Source organism: Nyctibius grandis, chromosome 11 (genome assembly GCF_013368605.1).
Source record: "Nyctibius grandis isolate bNycGra1 chromosome 11, bNycGra1.pri, whole genome shotgun sequence".
NCBI classification, from domain to species: domain Eukaryota; kingdom Metazoa; phylum Chordata; class Aves; order Nyctibiiformes; family Nyctibiidae; genus Nyctibius; species Nyctibius grandis.
Window position 1 is genome coordinate 8,110,004 of NC_090668.1, and position 17,614 is coordinate 8,127,617.

General features: G+C 37.1%; 1 protein-coding gene across 1 annotated transcript in view; it reads left to right on the forward strand.

Moving 5' to 3' along the window:
• The window catches only part of CIB2 (calcium and integrin binding family member 2), a 42,251-nt gene extending 24,879 nt beyond the window's left edge, over positions 1-17,372 (forward strand). The window contains exons 3-6 of the mRNA XM_068410663.1: positions 841-952; positions 11,576-11,723; positions 11,820-12,015; positions 17,295-17,372. Of these exons, the coding sequence (XP_068266764.1) occupies positions 841-952; positions 11,576-11,723; positions 11,820-12,015; positions 17,295-17,316 (478 nt within the window). The 3' untranslated portion in view covers positions 17,317-17,372. The remainder of the gene's footprint in view (positions 1-840; positions 953-11,575; positions 11,724-11,819; positions 12,016-17,294) is intronic.
• The last annotated feature ends 242 nt before the right edge of the window (positions 17,373-17,614 follow it).

A 17,614-nucleotide genomic window follows, 5' to 3' on the forward strand; every position in this document is an offset into this window, starting at 1 on the left:
TTGTACGTGAGACTGAGACAGTCTATAATTTACTGGTATTCAGCTTCTAAACCTTTAGAAACGTCGATGCGTTTCATGGCCTTTGACTCTTCCTTTCCCAGCTCCCTTACCAAAATGATAACATAATACTGTTAGCAGGACAAGCAAGCTTTAGAGAGTGAAACTAGGTTTATGAATGTTTGACTTGCATCTCACAGGAAAAACACTTATTTTTATTGCCTTTCAAATATACTGGTTTGATGAATAAGTTGAATGAAGAAAGAAACTAAACTATGTGAAATGGAATGAAGTGGAAATGGTCTGTGTGCTGGTGTCAGCCAGTGCTACAATTGTAAGACTAAATCTGCTATGTTAGTGAGGCACAGATAGAAAAAGGGCTGTTTTAATTCATAAGTAAGGTCTCCCAAGGATACTGTTGTCTATAGCATCACAGTTGCATATTGTTTGGGTTTTAAATTCTTTGAGCTGTTAAACATCAACTTTTTCTTGTGTAGTGCAGATCAACCAACAATCTACACTGAGATGTGATCCCTGGATTATACTCACAGTGTCAGTACATTGGTCCAGACCTGCTGCTTCTGTGCATGTACCTATACAGTGCTTAAATATTATATACGGGTAGTGTGAAACACCAAGTTATGCACGGATGTTAGTAGCAGTTACGCTGGATACTGCATCAAAGCCCTCTTTTTTTGAAAAAGATGGGAATTTGGTGGGCTCAGACTTGTGCACTAAAAATAATAATTAGAGCTGCAAGATAGATTTGTGTCTGATTACTGTATGAATGGAATTGGTTATTTAAAATTGGTTATTGGCTTTTTTTTTTCTGCTTGTTTACAGGTTGCATGGCCGATACCATGAAATGGCACCAAACGTTGTGCCCATGGACTATACAAAGGACCCAGATGTTAAACTACCTATGCAGCTTATAATAAACATGCCTGAGCTAAAGGTATCACTTCTGACTGCTTACAAACTGTATCTTCTGAAGTTATGTAGCTCATCTGCCAGAGGTTTTGCCAAGCGAGTTTGATATCCTGAACCAATGTGGCATGCTGAGGTCTTCCCCTTCCTGTTACTGTTCAAGGGCAAAAGCAGCCCCAGAAACTGGAACATATTGAGGTGGCTGTCTTTCTTGCAGAGATAGTTGGGGTAGATGTTAAAGGAAATGAGTAGGAAATAAAATAAAATTTAGCAATCTTTCCACTTTGTATATATTGATCCCTTAGAAGCCATTGGGGTATCTGTGTGAAGAGCTGGTTAGAAATCAGAACTTCTCATCTCAGTCTGTTGATAGGAAATTTGCCAGAGGTGTGCAGAACATTGGTAATCAAAAGTAAACATTTTCCCCTTTTTTTCTCAGCTGCAAGAGCACAATAAATATTGTTGTTCTTAATTATCAGGAGTTTTCATTTTTCATGGAGTCATTACATAACAGTCAGTGGAGAGACAGTCCATGTAACTAGAAATGAGAGAAGCAGTAGCCATAAAGCAATCGTGCAAAAAAAATGAGACAGTATTTGTTTTTATTATTTTATCATTTTAACAATCGAATATGGTTTTAACAGGACAAATATGGTTTTTTAGCATTTATTTTTTAAACAGCTCATTGCATTATATTGTCTTTGGTCTTGTGATCTATTTTTCTTTTTCATGTATGCAAATTAGCTAACATCTTTAAATTTCTATCACATAGAAACAACTATATTTTCACTGTGATAGTTGTATTTAGTATTCTTAAGCTTTTTAAGAGCAATGCCATAAAAAGCTTGTAATTGATGGCCTTCCACTCGATTTCAACGATTTAGAAATTCTTCCTTAATGTTGTAAGATATTGAATATTTGGGGGAAAAAAAAAAGTACAAGCATAAGCAGTGCTTTAGAAATTCGGTTGGGGAGGAGGTTAAGCCAACATCAAGTGAAAGACATTTGAATTAGATTTCAAGTTGAAGTTCACAGAACTCCTTGTTCCTTTAGTACCATACTTACTGCATGTTTGATTCTGGGACAATACCATTTATTGAACAAGAAGCACATTTCACTCTAAAGAATGTTTGTTAAAAAGTGTTTGACCAGCATTTCACATAGATGAAAACATTAGGGATTAAACACACAGGAGCATTTAATTCAATAGAAGACCTTGGAAAAATTTTCATCCTTCAGTTATGACTGTGATTTACCAGATAGCTATGTACAGCTTAGAAATTTGGGTTTCTGAAGCAACTGAGAAATAATTTAGGATTCTTTTTCACACTAAGCATGGGATTCGTCAGGAAAATCATAGTATATGTTTATACTCTTTCTAATGATGAGTTGGCCCTGTAATACAGTAGATGGAGATGTAACTAGCTTTAATTCCAAAATTACACATAAAAAATGAAGACATTCTAAATTTTAAAATTTATAAATAAAAAATGCAAGGAAAACATTAGATGTCATTACTCCTGTCATAAAAGCCATAAATGCTACTGTTGTCAACATAGCACATCTACACTGAGTTATTAAACATGTCAACGGTTAAGGATTTTGGCAAGGCTGTTTTGCTAATGACCTTCCTTAACAGTATTGTATAATATAGGAATAAAATTAGTATACACCTCACTGTTGTTGAAATAGTTACAGAATAGAAACCTGTGATGGGCTATGAGTTGTTCCTAGAACTTACAAAATGGTTCTTTCATTAGCTGGTTGAAAGCTATTCAGCCTTTCAACTCCTAAAGCTCCATAACCCAACCCTAATTAAAATCCAGCTCCAGGTTAGTTTCGGACCAGCTGTGTGCATGTCCAAGTATGTGTCCTCAACTGCCACAGGTATAAATGTAATTCCCTCCTCTGCAGCTTGCAAAGTTAACTTTCCTAGCTCACCTCCAGTAAAATGAATGATGTTTAATAAATCATGCAGGTACCATAGTTTAAAAAAAAAAAAAAATCTTCTCATCTTTGCCCATTATGTTACACAGTGTGAAGTAGGAACAGGATACGAAAGTGGTGTAATTCAAGGTTTGTTTATATATGAACTTTTAGTATCAGTAGCATTCAAGAAAACATTATTTTTCAACAATATTATGTGTTTAAATGTATTGAAATGTCTATGAAAGAGCCTAAATCATGTGCCTGTATACTTAATGGTGAAAAAAGTGCATCTAGAGAAGTATTCATGGAACTTTAAAATAGGGCGTGTAAGGATCTTACTGAAAAGTTATTTTCAGTTCATTCAATTGCATAAAGTATCTTATTGTATGTTAACCATTCAGATATCTTATAAATATTTCACATAAGTTTTGTATAACACAAACGTTTGTATTGTTTTTCTTATTATACAAATAAGGAAATCAGGCAACAGGCAAAATTAATAATACGTAGCACAGATGCCCTGTATTTTAGTTACCTCAAATTGAGTCCAATTTGGAGATAGCAAAAAAGGCTTCAAACTTGATTATCTAAAATTAGATTTAAGACCTAATTAGGTGTCAAAATCAGTAGCCTGTGAGAAGTTGCTAGCACAAGCAGACCTAATTAGGCCCTTAGGCTGTATTCTGGAGTATAGTGTTAAATTACTCAATGGAGCTAAAAGTTGGGAATTGGAAGGCTTGCTTTAAGTCATCTTTATCCTACCTACAAGACCATGGGATCAGATCAATGATACCAACAGGTGAATAGAGAACAATTATGCACTACTTTTCACAAAGACAAGGAACTATTGCATGAAATTACAGATGGACAGCTGACATAACATGTGAATATCAAGGAACTCATTGCCACAAGACATTTTGGCAAAGACAGTCTTCAAAAATTATTTAAGTGCTTTTATAGAGCAGAATTCCACAGATTGCTATTAAGTTTCATGATCTGGATGTAATATCTAACTCAAAGTCCCTGAAATGCTCATTGTACTAATCTCGGAATATACTATGGGAAGGATCACTGCATCTGTCTCCCTCCTTTTTAAGATTCTTGCCTTGTCTGGTACTGGTTCCAGTTAGAATTAGGCTGGTGGGCTGGATGAACTGATACTTATGACAGTTCCCACATTATACTTTTTTTTTCCCCATAGAAGCCATCCCTACATCTGTTTGATTTATTCTTGATGCCCCAGTGAGATTTCACTGAGATGATGTAATTAAAGGACCTGCTCTTAGCAGTTACCTGGAGCCAGTCATTTGAAGTTGAGCAGCTTGTACAAAAGGAAGAAGATTCTTTGTCTTGAAATAGGAATATTTGCGTGACTTACTGAAGTGCTGTCATGTTGGATGGACAGCTGTATATAAAAATGCAAATTAGTGTTGTATGGAATACAATACAACAAGAATTACTAATGGTCTTACCTATGTGAATATAAAATAAACTAATCAGTTTGTTTAGTAGCTAGCAAGATGAAATAGCATGGGCTTCACAAAGTCTTAAGTATGTGGGAGCATCTTGAAATATTCTGATTGTTTTCAGCCATCTGCTATTTTTGCTTATGCATAAATATTGAATTCTTATCTTTGTGATAAAATGTATCATCCTCAGGGGGTTTTGATTTATTCATCCATTACTGCAAGTAGTTTTATGTATCTCTAGCATGTCTGCAACTCATTCATCACTGTAGCGTCTTAGGTGCTTGTACTGGCATTTCTGGTATGGACAAGCAGTATTCCTTAAGTTTTATATTATTATCTCTAGGGTCTTGATAGCACAACATGAAACTCTCTTGCTCAGCTATATGACTCTTCAGAGTTTAACTGCCAGATGGCTGATAGTTGCTTTGTGAAAAATCAAGGCTAAGTTCAGAAAAGAAAGCAAGAAACGATAATCACATCCTTTTTGGCTTCAATAATACAGGATTGAACACTTAAGGGAACAGCTCATTCTATGAAAGCTTTAGAGATGGGAGACTACTATATGTACAAGACAGCCTGGTACTTAAGCTGAGATACAAACCAGAAATTTTATACTGGACCATGATTAGATTTTGAGATACAGGAGCACATCTTGCTACCTTAGCAAACTTAAGTGATAATGATAATAGACTTCCTAATAGACTTCCGTAAGTAAAGTGGACCATAATCTGTTTTCTTGCACCACATTAAGTCTGTGAGGCTTCCTGACCCTGCTTTAGAAGATGTCTCCAGGGTAATGGAACTTGATTTCATGAAAATAGCAGGACAAAATTCATCGTCAAATTTTATAATAATTCTCTCCCAAGTCTCATAAGGCTGTGGAAGAACCTTAAAAATATTGCTGTCAAACGACTCATTGGATTTCAGGAATTTTAGTAGTTCACAGAGAAAATTATTTCAATAGCTAGTGAGCTTGTTTCCAGTAAAATATCAGTTAGAGGAGAGTGGGTCTTCCTCCATAACTCTTTCAAAACACTGTCACTAAAAGATATTAAAATGCCACTTGGGATCTCAGTTATAAACTGGGGTCAGTCTTGGTCATGGAGCATTTTGCAATTACCTGTGGAGATGGGGCGTAGGGGGAGAGAGTCTTTTCCCTAGAGTTCATTTTCCAAGCCATCTAGGTAGTAACTCCAGCTCATACGCCAAGAAAAAAATATCTTCAACATTTGCAACTTGACCAGACTGCTAAATAAATCGTTATGGTGTTTTCTTTCTTCAGTAAATTTTCATCAAGGTGAAGACAAAGCCAACATTTAAATCTTAAAATAGAAATAAATGAACTAAATGACTATTGAATTCTAATAAAATTAGCGATAATTTCAATGCACCTGGCTTTTTTCATATACACATTACATTTCTAGTTACTGGCAATGTTGAGCTCAATACCACTGCAGATTGTGACAAATGGATAGAATCAATAATGCACTTTTCTAAATTAGATTCTGCTACTATAAAGAAAGATCTTTACCTCACACATTAATGTTTTGAGCTAGGATTTTTGTGTTTCAAAGAAAAAAAATGCTGATGGTCACTCACCTTAATTGGTAATGAATTATTCACTAACTCATGATTCTTAAAAGTTGAAAGTCAGGACAAGAAATAAATAAATAAAGAAGGGGCAGATAGTTTAGGTTGATTAGGTCTACCATTACACTGCAGTTAACAGAGCTAGTTTACTCCATCTGTTTCATTGCAGTCTCTGTTCTCTAATTTTTACAATCTTGGTTACACAAGCAGCAGTCTAATAAATTAACTTTAGGGCATATGGGCAGCTGTGAGATTGCAGCAATTAATATTGCAAAATTTTAGCAATTATATGAGCTGTTCAATATGAGACCATGTAGAAAGTGAAAGTGATTTTATTTCAAAACGAAACTGATTTCACTCACATTTCCCCAGAGGTAGGTGTGGGAATGTAACCTGATGACAGAGATCATGTATGATCTGTAGGAGTGGGTGGGTGGCCATCTTATTTGTGACACATACATCCCTAATCGTCAGAATCCTCAAATGGGTGTGTGGCCTGTCTGTGGTTATTGTGTGGAACAATCCTTCTGTCAGGAGTTGGTCATAAAAGGACTTCATGGAGGGGAACCATTTTTGTTTCATTCACTTTACAGTCTGTTGCTTTCTTTTTTTGGCTCACGCGGTAACTTCATTGATCCTCGCAGGCCTTGTCATTAGCTGCAGCAGTGAGTAAGATAGTTCATAAATCCATACACTACTGAAACAGAGTGACCAGCAGACACAGGAATCAGGAGAAAGAAAGTACACACAGGGAACAGTGAATTGATCACACATTTCTGAACCAATGTTAGCACCATATTTTTGGTAAGTTTAAACATGAATACATGCGAGTTGCTTCAAAATAAAATGAAAACACTTCCTACAATTTTAATAGGATGGAATTTTAGAAGTTATTTCAATGAGTCCTCAGTTTCAAAGCTTTCCATGTGATGGGCAACGACAGCTGTGAGAGCAGGCTGATACTCTTCCCAAGCCCCCACCCCTGCTCTGGCCAATTTTCGCCTGCAGCTCATCCCACCTTCCTTGTCTCTGCATTATGTTAGTTGTTTCTAGTTATGATGGATGTTTTACCCCTTTCAGACCATGCTTCTTGCTTCTCTGAAGCCCCTTTTAACTGTGTGTCTTAACTGTATGCTCTCCAAGTGTAATAAGTGAGGGCCATTTTCTCTCCATTGAACTTCAAATCTGAACCTGCCTGATGGTCTTTACCAGTATTGTCGGCGGTTTCCTGCTATAGTTAGTGAATCAGTTTTTGTTAAAATGCCTTATATTCCCATGATACACTATTATGTTCTGTAATATTTAAGCAATTCCATATGCAACCAGAATCTTTGGTTATTTGGCTGTTGTGACCATAGTGCAGCTTTCAGTAAAGAGGTGAGGTCATTGCTGAGCTGTCATACATTTCTGCTTCCTGACAGAATGACGTGATCTTTCCTAAGATGTAAACTTATCAATTTAGCTGTATCTTAGACTTGGTTTGTGCAGCGTTTTCTTAATCTTTTCAATTTGCTGTTGCACTTATTATGCTTCCCTTCCAAGGCACCAGCCTCTCCTATGGAGGTCTGGTAATGACCAATTTAGCCATTTTTATATTAATGTTTGTCTGATAAGAGTTAATTTCTATTTTTTTAGGAGTAACTCCTGAAATTTGAGAAAGGTTTGCTTCTGATCAGTTCTGAACAAGTCCTGATTAAAGCATCCAAAGGGATTCTGGCTTTCAGTAGTCTGCAAAGCAGACTGCTCGGTGCATTTAAGTATATTCCCTAATGTCAGTGGGGACTTATGTCCAAATACAAAAGAGAAAGTGGTCATCATGTTTCTGTGGATATAAAACTGAGAAGCATTTTGTAATGACTGTCCAGCATCTTGAGTTTAGTTATCTTGACCTATCTTACAACTTTACTTGCAACCTCTTATTTCCAAAACGCAGTCAGCTTGTGAAAATAGGATACAGTACTTTAAATTAATTCATCAAGCTGGAAAACGGGTAGGGCAGAAGGGCAACGCGGTGCTTTCCTAGAGCCTATGATGGAAACTAGAGCAGAGAGGAAAATAACAAGTGACTGAGTAAAATTTAGCTGCAATCTCAGGAATAAACCTTATAATAGTTTCTTAGAAAACTTATGTTTTATTGTATGGTGTTCTAGGTCTGTGTGTTGGAATAGATGCCACACGACATTCAAAAACGCGTAGAAACACAATTACCTGAGTATAAAAAGTGATCGTTAGAAAGATGGATGGTACATTTAGGAGGGTTATCTCAAGCCACTACAGCAGCATCAATCTGCGAAACAGCAGAGTTTTAGCTGTAACAATTCTTTATTGTTTCTGTCTCCCCTCTCATTTTTATTGTGAGAGGACAGAAAAAGCTTTTTAACAAGACAGTGTAAGATACTAGTTTTAAAATTATTCTTTTTTAACAACTTAGTGCTTAAGGGAAAACAATCTAGGAAGGAACAGTATCATTTTCCCCTTTACTCCCTTCCCCCATGGCTTTTCCTTTAAATATGATGGACCCCTAATCTGTGCTCTTTGGAGTAGAGGTAATGAAATTACAGAAAGGATGTGAAAAGTATCTGTGAAGGTAAACTAATACTTTCCATTGTGTAAGCCACAGATATACTGCCTGAAGACATATAATATGAGAAAGTTAAAGGAAAGAAATCAATATGAGGAAAGATTTTATTTTTCATTTAGGTTTTAGAGATCCATTTGGCAAAGAGTTACTTAAGAAGTATGCTTAGGTCCATTTAATTCATTGTTAATTCGTCTGTATTTTCAAGATCTCTGACTTGCCAAATAGATAATTCATCTTATGCAACTGCAATATGCTTATTCAGTCAGAGAGATCATGTCTGGCATTTCTAATGCAGAAAGTCCTGGTTTTGATAGTCACGCTGATAGGGATGTTTTCATCTGTGTACTCCGTTTGTTACCCGATGCTGCCTCTAAGATGTCAGTTTACACCTCTTACTATGGCACTTAATTCTGACGAAGTTTGTTCCAAAGGAAGCAATATAATATTTTAGAAATAAAAAAAGATAATTTTTCTAACTTGTTTTCTCATCCAGTCTGATATTTAACGTTCTCTACTATTAAACATTTAACAGATACACCAATTTTTTTATGTGCTTCTAGGAAGGAAGGGGGCCTTTGGCATATATTTCAGCCCAAACGAATCTTACTTTGGCTTATTACTAAACTGACAATTTGAAACAATAGAATCAATTGTTTTCCACTGAGTGTCTGTATGTTTGTTCATACCATGAACAGGCATATTTCCAAGCACTCAAGTCAGATACTTTATCCTTAGCAGTACCCACAGATGCACATCTGCTATACCCCCTCTACACATCATGCACATGATGTGAGTGATCGTTACATATCCTTTTACAATGACTTTCAGCCATCTGGCTCATTCTGGGGTGTTGGTTTTCATACTGAGACTCTTGAGAGTTGTGACCCTGCTGCTTTTTTGAGGCTGTTGTCTTTTTGTTTTCAGGAATCTCTCTTTTCTACCCTGTTTAATTTCTGTTTTATTTTTATTTGGCCTGGTTTTGTCTTCATCTGAACAATGAGTTTAGCCTTATGTATTCAGCTCAGAGCACAATGAGCTCATTAATCTCCTACCCTTTGAAATCTGTAGGCATGCTCCCTATTGTGGAATTACTAGAGTCATCGAACCCTGCAGGAGAATTTGAATTTAGTATTGACTGTTTTAATGGGCTGTCATTTCAACCTATGGCTCTGTGGTCCCTACTCACCTGTCCATTAAAACAGCCTTATTCCTGCCGTTATTTCAGCCAGAAAGATTGAAGAGATCTTGGCAGTAGTGAAATTTGAATCTTGGTTATTTTGGGGAATTACTCTTCCAGTATCTGTTTCTCAGATCTCACCAATCCTCAGAAGGTTCACATGCACACTTACATGGTTTGTCACTAGATGGATATTTGCCTTTTGGCAGACTCCAACTAATTTCTACCATGGAAGCAATCCTAGAGCACAAAGTGTAAGACCCAAAGACATCATCTTAGATAGATGATGTATCCTGAGTGCTTTGTTATCATTAAATTGCAACCTCCTGATTGGTAGAATCAGGTATGCTCTCTGAGGATGTGAATGGCCAGTGTAGCTCCTGTGAAGACGTATCTCTAAGTTCCAGCTGGGGTGGCCAGTGAAATTTGTTCTTAAATTTGCCAGGTGACATGACTTGACAAATGTACGTAGGTGTGGTATAGTCTTGATCAATCCACGGCTTGTACCCAAATGTCTGACCACTTTTCTACTTGCATCCCAGAACTAAACACTGCAAAGGGTCATCCCATAGTGTGAATCTACACATTGACCAATCACCTGAAGAAAAAAGGAATGCTGCTTTCCAGGAACTGGATGTTCTTTGAAATGTCCATGTGCACAGTCACACCTCAGATTTCTCTTAGAGAAATGAAGCTTTTGTATGTTATGCTTGAATTTTAACAAGAATCCTTAAAACTTTTCATTTTTTGAGGCTATAACAAAATGTATCTTAAATGTTACCTCTATGTGAGTGACAAATTTCATTATGCTTCCAAGTTCCCCTGTGATTTCAGTTGACCATCTTTATCTTTAGCTCTTGTTGTGTATTTTGAGGTCTTTTCCTTCCAAGAAATTCACAACATTAAATACTGGGTTATTAATGCAGTAAGTCCAGCCTGTTTTGCTTAGAGGACTTTCTTTTTCTCATGGTGATAGTTCTGTAGTAGCCAGATCACAGAATCAATCAGGTTGGAAGAGACCTCTGGGATCATCGAGTCCAACCATTGCCCTGACACCACCGTGTCAGTTAGACCATGGCACTAAGTGCCATGTCCAGTCTTTTCTTAAACCCCTTCAGAGATGGTGACTCCACCACCTCCCTGGGCAGCCCCTTCCAATGTCTAATGACCCTTTCTGAGAAGAAATGCTTCCTAATGTCTAACCTGAACCTCCCCTGGCGAAGCTTGAGGCTATGTCCTCTTGTCCTATTGCTAGTTGCCTGGGAGAAGAGGCCGACTCCCACTCCACTACAACCTCCCTTCAGGTAGTTGTAGACTGTTGTAGATCTTAGGATCATCTGCTGCAGAGATGAAATTTCATTTAAAACTCTGGAATTTGTAGTCAGCTCAACCAGAGGTTGGACATTGATGGGTATGAGATTGAAAATGAAAGACTTTTCTACAAGATTCTACTGGATGTGACTCTGCATCCTTAATGAACAGACATGATCTGGTTGATGGTTGATTGATGGTTCCACATCAATCAGGTGTGGCATGCAGATATTTACTTTTTAAAGTGGTTTCATAAATAATACTTGTTCCTCCAGCCTTCAGTCAGGTGCCACCAGAAGGCATAAAGACCCTGTTTGTTTCACTGGCTTTCCACCTTGGTCTCTGTTTCCTTCTCCTCCTGTCGTCCCCTGTTTGTGTGTGCTAGCTTCTTAATGTAGGAGCTGTAACCCTCCTGACCATGTCAGTCTGACACCCTGTCAGGAACCTGTTACGTGCAGATGATCTTCACACTCTTAGTACCTTTACCTTAACGTTTATAAAGCATGCGTATACTCATTAACAGGGAGTCTGCAGGTTCTTTAGTCTTCCAAATACTAAAATCTATCTATCTATCTATCTATCTGTTTTTCACAGGAGAATCCCTTCAAGGAAAGGATTGTGGAATCGTTCTCAGAAGATGGAGGGGGGAGCCTCAGCTTCAATGATTTTGTGGATATGTTCTCTGTGCTCAGTGAAATGGCTCCCAGAGAGCTTAAAGCAATCTATGCCTTTAAGATCTATGGTACTGTACTGAGATCCTTTTGTATGCCGCCTTTGTTTGAAGTCAATGAGTGTGAGAGTTGTTGGTGATCTTTGCTTTGGTTCTTTTATTGTTTAGATTTTAACACAGATAACTTCATTTGTAAATCAGACTTGGAAAAAACCCTCAATAAGCTGACCCGAGAAGAGCTGACAGCCGAAGAAATCACTCTAGTTTGTGAGAAAGTGATAGAAGAAGCTGACATGGATGGCGATGGGAAACTAGGATTTGCAGATTTCGAAAACATGATTTCTAAAGCACCAGACTTTCTCAGGTATTGTTTTAAGAAAAATATAGTGTCTTGCTTATTTTCAGGTATTTTTTAGGATATCACTGTGTAGTATAGTACAAGAAATGTCAGATGTAAGTACTTTACCAGAGAGCTGACTGGAGGATGACTTCTTACCCTAACTAACTCAGTTTACTTTTCTAGAGCATATTCCTGTTCTCTCTTAACTTGAAGACTAAAAGCTCAATGACTTTTCATTATTATTTTTTTTCCCTGTTTGTTTGTGTGGTTTCTTCAGGAAAATATTTTGATCTATTATAAGCTCAAATACATATTGTTCTCCAGCTTATAGCAAGGACCCATGCTGTCTGAATAGGAACGTGTGTAAATATTGTATACATGTTACAAATATACATGGAAACACATTGATCTTTTGTTCTAAGAAGGTGAGAGTAAGAGGACATTACAGTGGTACTGTTCATGCTGGTAGCAGAAAATCAATTAAAGTGATTAATTTCGGCAGTCTTTCATCAATCCATTGTTAATGAGGTTTTTCTTATAACTGATATTTGTTATTTTTGTTGCTGAGTTTCTTCCTAATAATCTGTAGATAAAACCCAGCTATTTTAAGACAGTTTTCTTGCATGTTTCATATTTAAAGGGACCTTTTGAAAAGGACAATGACTTTTTATTTTTACACATTAAAATATTCTACATAAACTTATTGTTAAAGCTGTTACTTAAGTAACACCAGGATAGATCTTCTTTAAGAAATTACAGTGAACCAGCCAGCAGAATAAGATACTCCCAGATTGAGAGGAGTTCATATGTGAATCTTAAATCACCTGTCAGAGTAGGCTGAATCTAAAAATTACCCCCAAATTTCAGTGGTCTAGGTTAACTGTATCTGATAGTAAATGCTTGATAAACTGAAAAAGTATTTTTCATAATCTTTTTTCATACACATAGTTGTTAAGTTGGTAGTGTTGCTGTTTGGTGATAAATGATAATAAAGCATAAGTTCTAACATCTGGGAAGATCAATAATCCAACAAGCAGGGATACAGTATGATTGTAAGTTGTTTTGGGAATGTTGGAGTTAGTAAATTCTAGTTTCTGCAGACTTGTGTCTCCTGATTAGTTGGCTGATATCTGAGGAGGAGTTTAATTTCAACTTTTTGCTGCAGTTACAGCATGAAGAGTGGTTCATCTATGTAGATTTTCTGATTTCTGGAAAGGTGCGGAATTATTTTGCATCTTTATGAAGTGGAACACTTAGAGACTCTTTTTTACGCAGCTGCCTGTTTGCAGGAAATTGGCAGAAACTTAATCATCTTTCAGTCACATGTTGAATTCTGCCAAAGGATTCAGAAGTTACTGGGGAGGATTAACAAAGCTCACAGCCAGACTGATTGAATAAACTATATTTTCATAGGAAATAAGGCTAAACATTAGGATAGAATTAAGATAGATCAAAATTTGGACCAATAATCTTAATGCTAATGGTGTCCTGCAGAATAGAGCAGTTTTTCTTTCAGAAATGAAATTTCTGAGGAAAGATGTTATAACAAAATGATTCTACAATAAAGCATGAGGACATGATTCTTGTGAACCCTGAGAAACGTCAGCATCTCAAGAGGATATGCTACAAAGTTAATGTGAGTGTCTTTTATACGTTAGAAACGTATCAGGCATTCCTTGACTAATCAAGTGTACCAATGGAAACTCTTTTAGAACAAGATACATATCATCATTATGGCGAGGCTTAGCAGAGTAGGTATTCTATTGTTTTGTTTACATATATTTCCAGCTAAGAAAATGTTTTCTTTATACTGTTATCCATATAGAAGCTGCTGGGGTCAGGCAGAGTTTCCTTTAATCAATCAAAAGGCTGTGCTGTACCTACAAATCTGGTAGAGAACAGAGATCAAATGTGAAGAACTGAAGGCAGATCTGAAGACTCAGCAGAAGCTGTAGTGTCAGAAGTTTCCTGTGCCATGACTGACTTTACTGCTGTGTTGTAGAGGCTCGCAAACTGCTGACTGAGAATTCCAAGCTGAGGATGCTGTGCGATCCAGTCATTTCCTGAGAAAGTAGCAGAGAGGAATATTTGCCACTGTAGCCATTGCAATGACTGTCATAGTTATTTTTCTTTTCCAAGTATGTGATGTTTTGGGAAGCTGAAGAAATGAGTGGAAAGACCTGAGTGCTGGGTATTCAACAGGGCAAGAAGATGAGTAAAAAGAGGGATGAAGAGAAAAGTGAAGAGCTTGTAATAGATTAGGTGAAGAGAAAATAGAGAGGGACGGATCATTGACAATACCGATAATCTCAAAGGACCAGGCTACCAAGTATTGGAAGACTGATCATCCAGTTGCTCAGTTTAAACACATACACTTTGGTTCGTGTTTATGACATGGTGAAGTTATGTTATCAAGATGTCTTCCAGACTTTATTCCAGACTGGAATGCATTCCAGACTTTAAATTCAGGGAAGCCTAAGTGCCTATTAATTTATGCTTTCAGCTGCTCAGCAGCTGTGAAAATTAAACACCTAGGAACCAAAGTAACAACCACTTTTGAAAATGATTGCCAGTGAGCAATTGGAGATGCTGGGTAACTGCAGTGTCCAGAGGCTTTGCTGTGAAGCTGTGGGCAATCAACATTTCTGAGTATCTGATCCTAGAACACCATACTGGCACCTGGTATGTGATCCTTTTGGAAAAGTTGACTAACTTACCAGACCCCAGATGACTTTTATTTGTAGTAAAGGATTTCTTATTCTGTTCTTTGCCTTTTACCCCCACCAAAAGCTACTTCTTCACATCGTAAAAGTAGGAAACTTAGGATGCAAGGCAGTTAGGTCTTATCCCCGGCTCTGCCATTGCTTGAGCAGGTGATCTTTGTTCATTTTGTTCTCTCTGCTCTGTTACATGGGACAAGCGCTTATCTGACTTCTGACAAACACTGAGAACTTCTATAATATTAACTATCCAACTGTAAAATCTCATCCTCATTAAAATGAGGTATGAAATTGCTGAGGAGGAATACCTTCTTTACCATGTTTGTGGAAAACCTTTGAAGGCCAGATTCCTATCACAATGCGCACTCTGTTTTTGAAGCACTTTTTTCACACAGCTCAATATGTTGTTTTTTTTTAAGCTGTTATACTATCATGCATACTTAATAGCTACAGCAGGCATTAATTTTGGCACCATGATCCAGTCTTTGACCTGGTATGAGCTAAAGTTCATCCACTGTACATTGACCGATTTCCCTTATCTCATCACTCATTTCTCAAACCTTTACTTAATGACCCTGTGTAGGTTTAATCTCCTACGGACAGCCCTTGCAAGCTTTGTGCTGCTGTCAAGCAAATGAAGATGCAGTAAAGTCTGTCACTTGATTTGCACTGCTGTGGTTGAGGAATTTTTTTAAGACTAGAAGGAAACGCTGCTAATCATTCACCAGGGAAGAAGATATATGTTTTTGGCTGTTATCCCGGAAGCTTGAGTAAGCTGTAAATGATAATGACAGCCACTAGTTCAGAAAATTCGCTCCCAGTAGGTTTATTTCACTCAAAATTGCAATTATTAAGAAGCTGCTTGTAGTTCAATGGAAGTATTAGCAGTCTGAACCAGCGATAGTTAAGTGTTCTGTTCTACAAGACTGGTTACATTTTCCACAGGAAATTGTTGTATAAATCATCCTGGAAGTTTAAGCTTATTTGAATGCCTGAGGGTGAAACATACTATAACAATTTGAAATGGAGTTTGAGAAGAATATGGCATTAGTAACACCTGGGAACTGCCAGAACTAGACAAACAACGGGTTAAACAAAAAGATGTCATTGGAAATGCAGTATTTCTGAAAACTTTGTGGGCCTTTACCCATATAACAGTTGATGTCCTGACTCCAGTCCTACCTAAAGCTGAAGTAACAGAAGCTCTCTTATAGGAAATGAGCATCTCATAAGACCTGTCCCAACATGCAGATTATCTAGTTCTTAAGGACTAAAATTAGAGCTAGTGACAAATTGGCGAGAGATGCTTAGCAAGAAAACTGTGGAAGGGAATAATTTTTGTCAGTATTTTTCACAGAATGTTTCGGCTGCTTCTTAGTAAAAAGCTTAATCTCCAAAGGCCAAAATGATACTCTGATAGAAATACAAAAAATTTCCTATAAATAGATTTCCAGTGGAGTGGATTTGGATGGATTTTTTTTAAGGAGTCATGCCTAAAATGTTTTCACATACAATTCTGTGGATTTTTAAATTCCTAGATATTGCCTATGTGGGACTTAAATTTTCAAGAGTTTGCATTAATATGGGGCTCTAGACATTTCTTGAGTTGTGAACAAGATGTTTATAATTCTTTTTTTCTAAAACCTTAGTGTGGTAAGCTCTTTGCATCGCTGTATGCTTTCTTTCACAATGCTTAGGCTAGTATGCCAGACTGCTGTACATCATATCTTTCAGTGTCACCCAGACAGAATACATTCCTAGAGACAAAGTTCCTAGGGACCACTGTGAATATGAAATTTTATCTCCTCCAAATAGATACCACAGAGCTTCCTTTGGTGAATTCCTGATACAAATCAAATAACTGTGATTAAGTTAGAGCATTCTTTTTGTGAAACAAAATCCAAAACCAGTTCATCCAGAACTCTTCAGCCTCTCAAATACTCCAAACCTTTCAAGTTTTCTTTTGGTGTAGGCATCAAAATTATAGTGTTTGCATACAAAAATGCATAATAATCCCTTTTGATTTCCATCAAGAAAGAAGCAAACACACCGTTTATACTGTCATGACATTGAACAAAGATTACTACCTAGAGAAAGTGAGCTTTCAGCATGCCCTCTTTAAATTGTCTTTTACTGTCCTGCTAAGATGCTCTGGAGTTCTTCCGAAAACTGATGGCAGTAGTAACGCATGCTGCTTGCCTGTATCATAGTGCAAATAGAAAGAAGATAAGTATCAGGGTCTCTTGGTCCTAGCAAGAGAAACAACTAATTTATCTGCCTAATTTGACTTGTTTAGGACACCAAATGCTGTGCCATAGCAAAAGTAGCATGGGGAAACATATAGCTCTGCCGTATATCCAATAAATAGGTCAACTTATACTTGATTTCATCCAGTGCTAAGCTTGGCCCCCTGAGCTAACATTTTTAGAAGATGGAGACTTCTCCCAGAATGTTTAAATCTTCTTAAGAGTGTGAGAGAAGAGATTCAGATGGATTACACAGCACCTACCTTTTTGTATTTTAAGGAAGATGTTGTGCATAATTACAAATGTGTTTATATCTCTTAATCTTTTTCCTTTGCAGTACTTTCCACATAAGAATCTGAAGATGTTTCTATGAGCTAGTGTTACCAGAAATGACTTGCCAGTCCAGCCTTTCTGATCTCAGGCACTTTGGGGGCTTTTGTCCTCTAATTATGGCTTCTTAGAACTCAGCAGAAGGTACTGAAATAATTCTTGTCGACAAAGAGACTGAAGCATCATGTGATCTACAGGATATTTGGAAGAGTCACATTTTTATCTTCACTGCTGGCCAAGCACTCTCGCAAAGGTGGCTGGTTGTTGGGTTGTGGGTTTTCTTTTTTTTTTCCTTCTTTTTTTTTTTTAACAGGCTGAATCAGAATA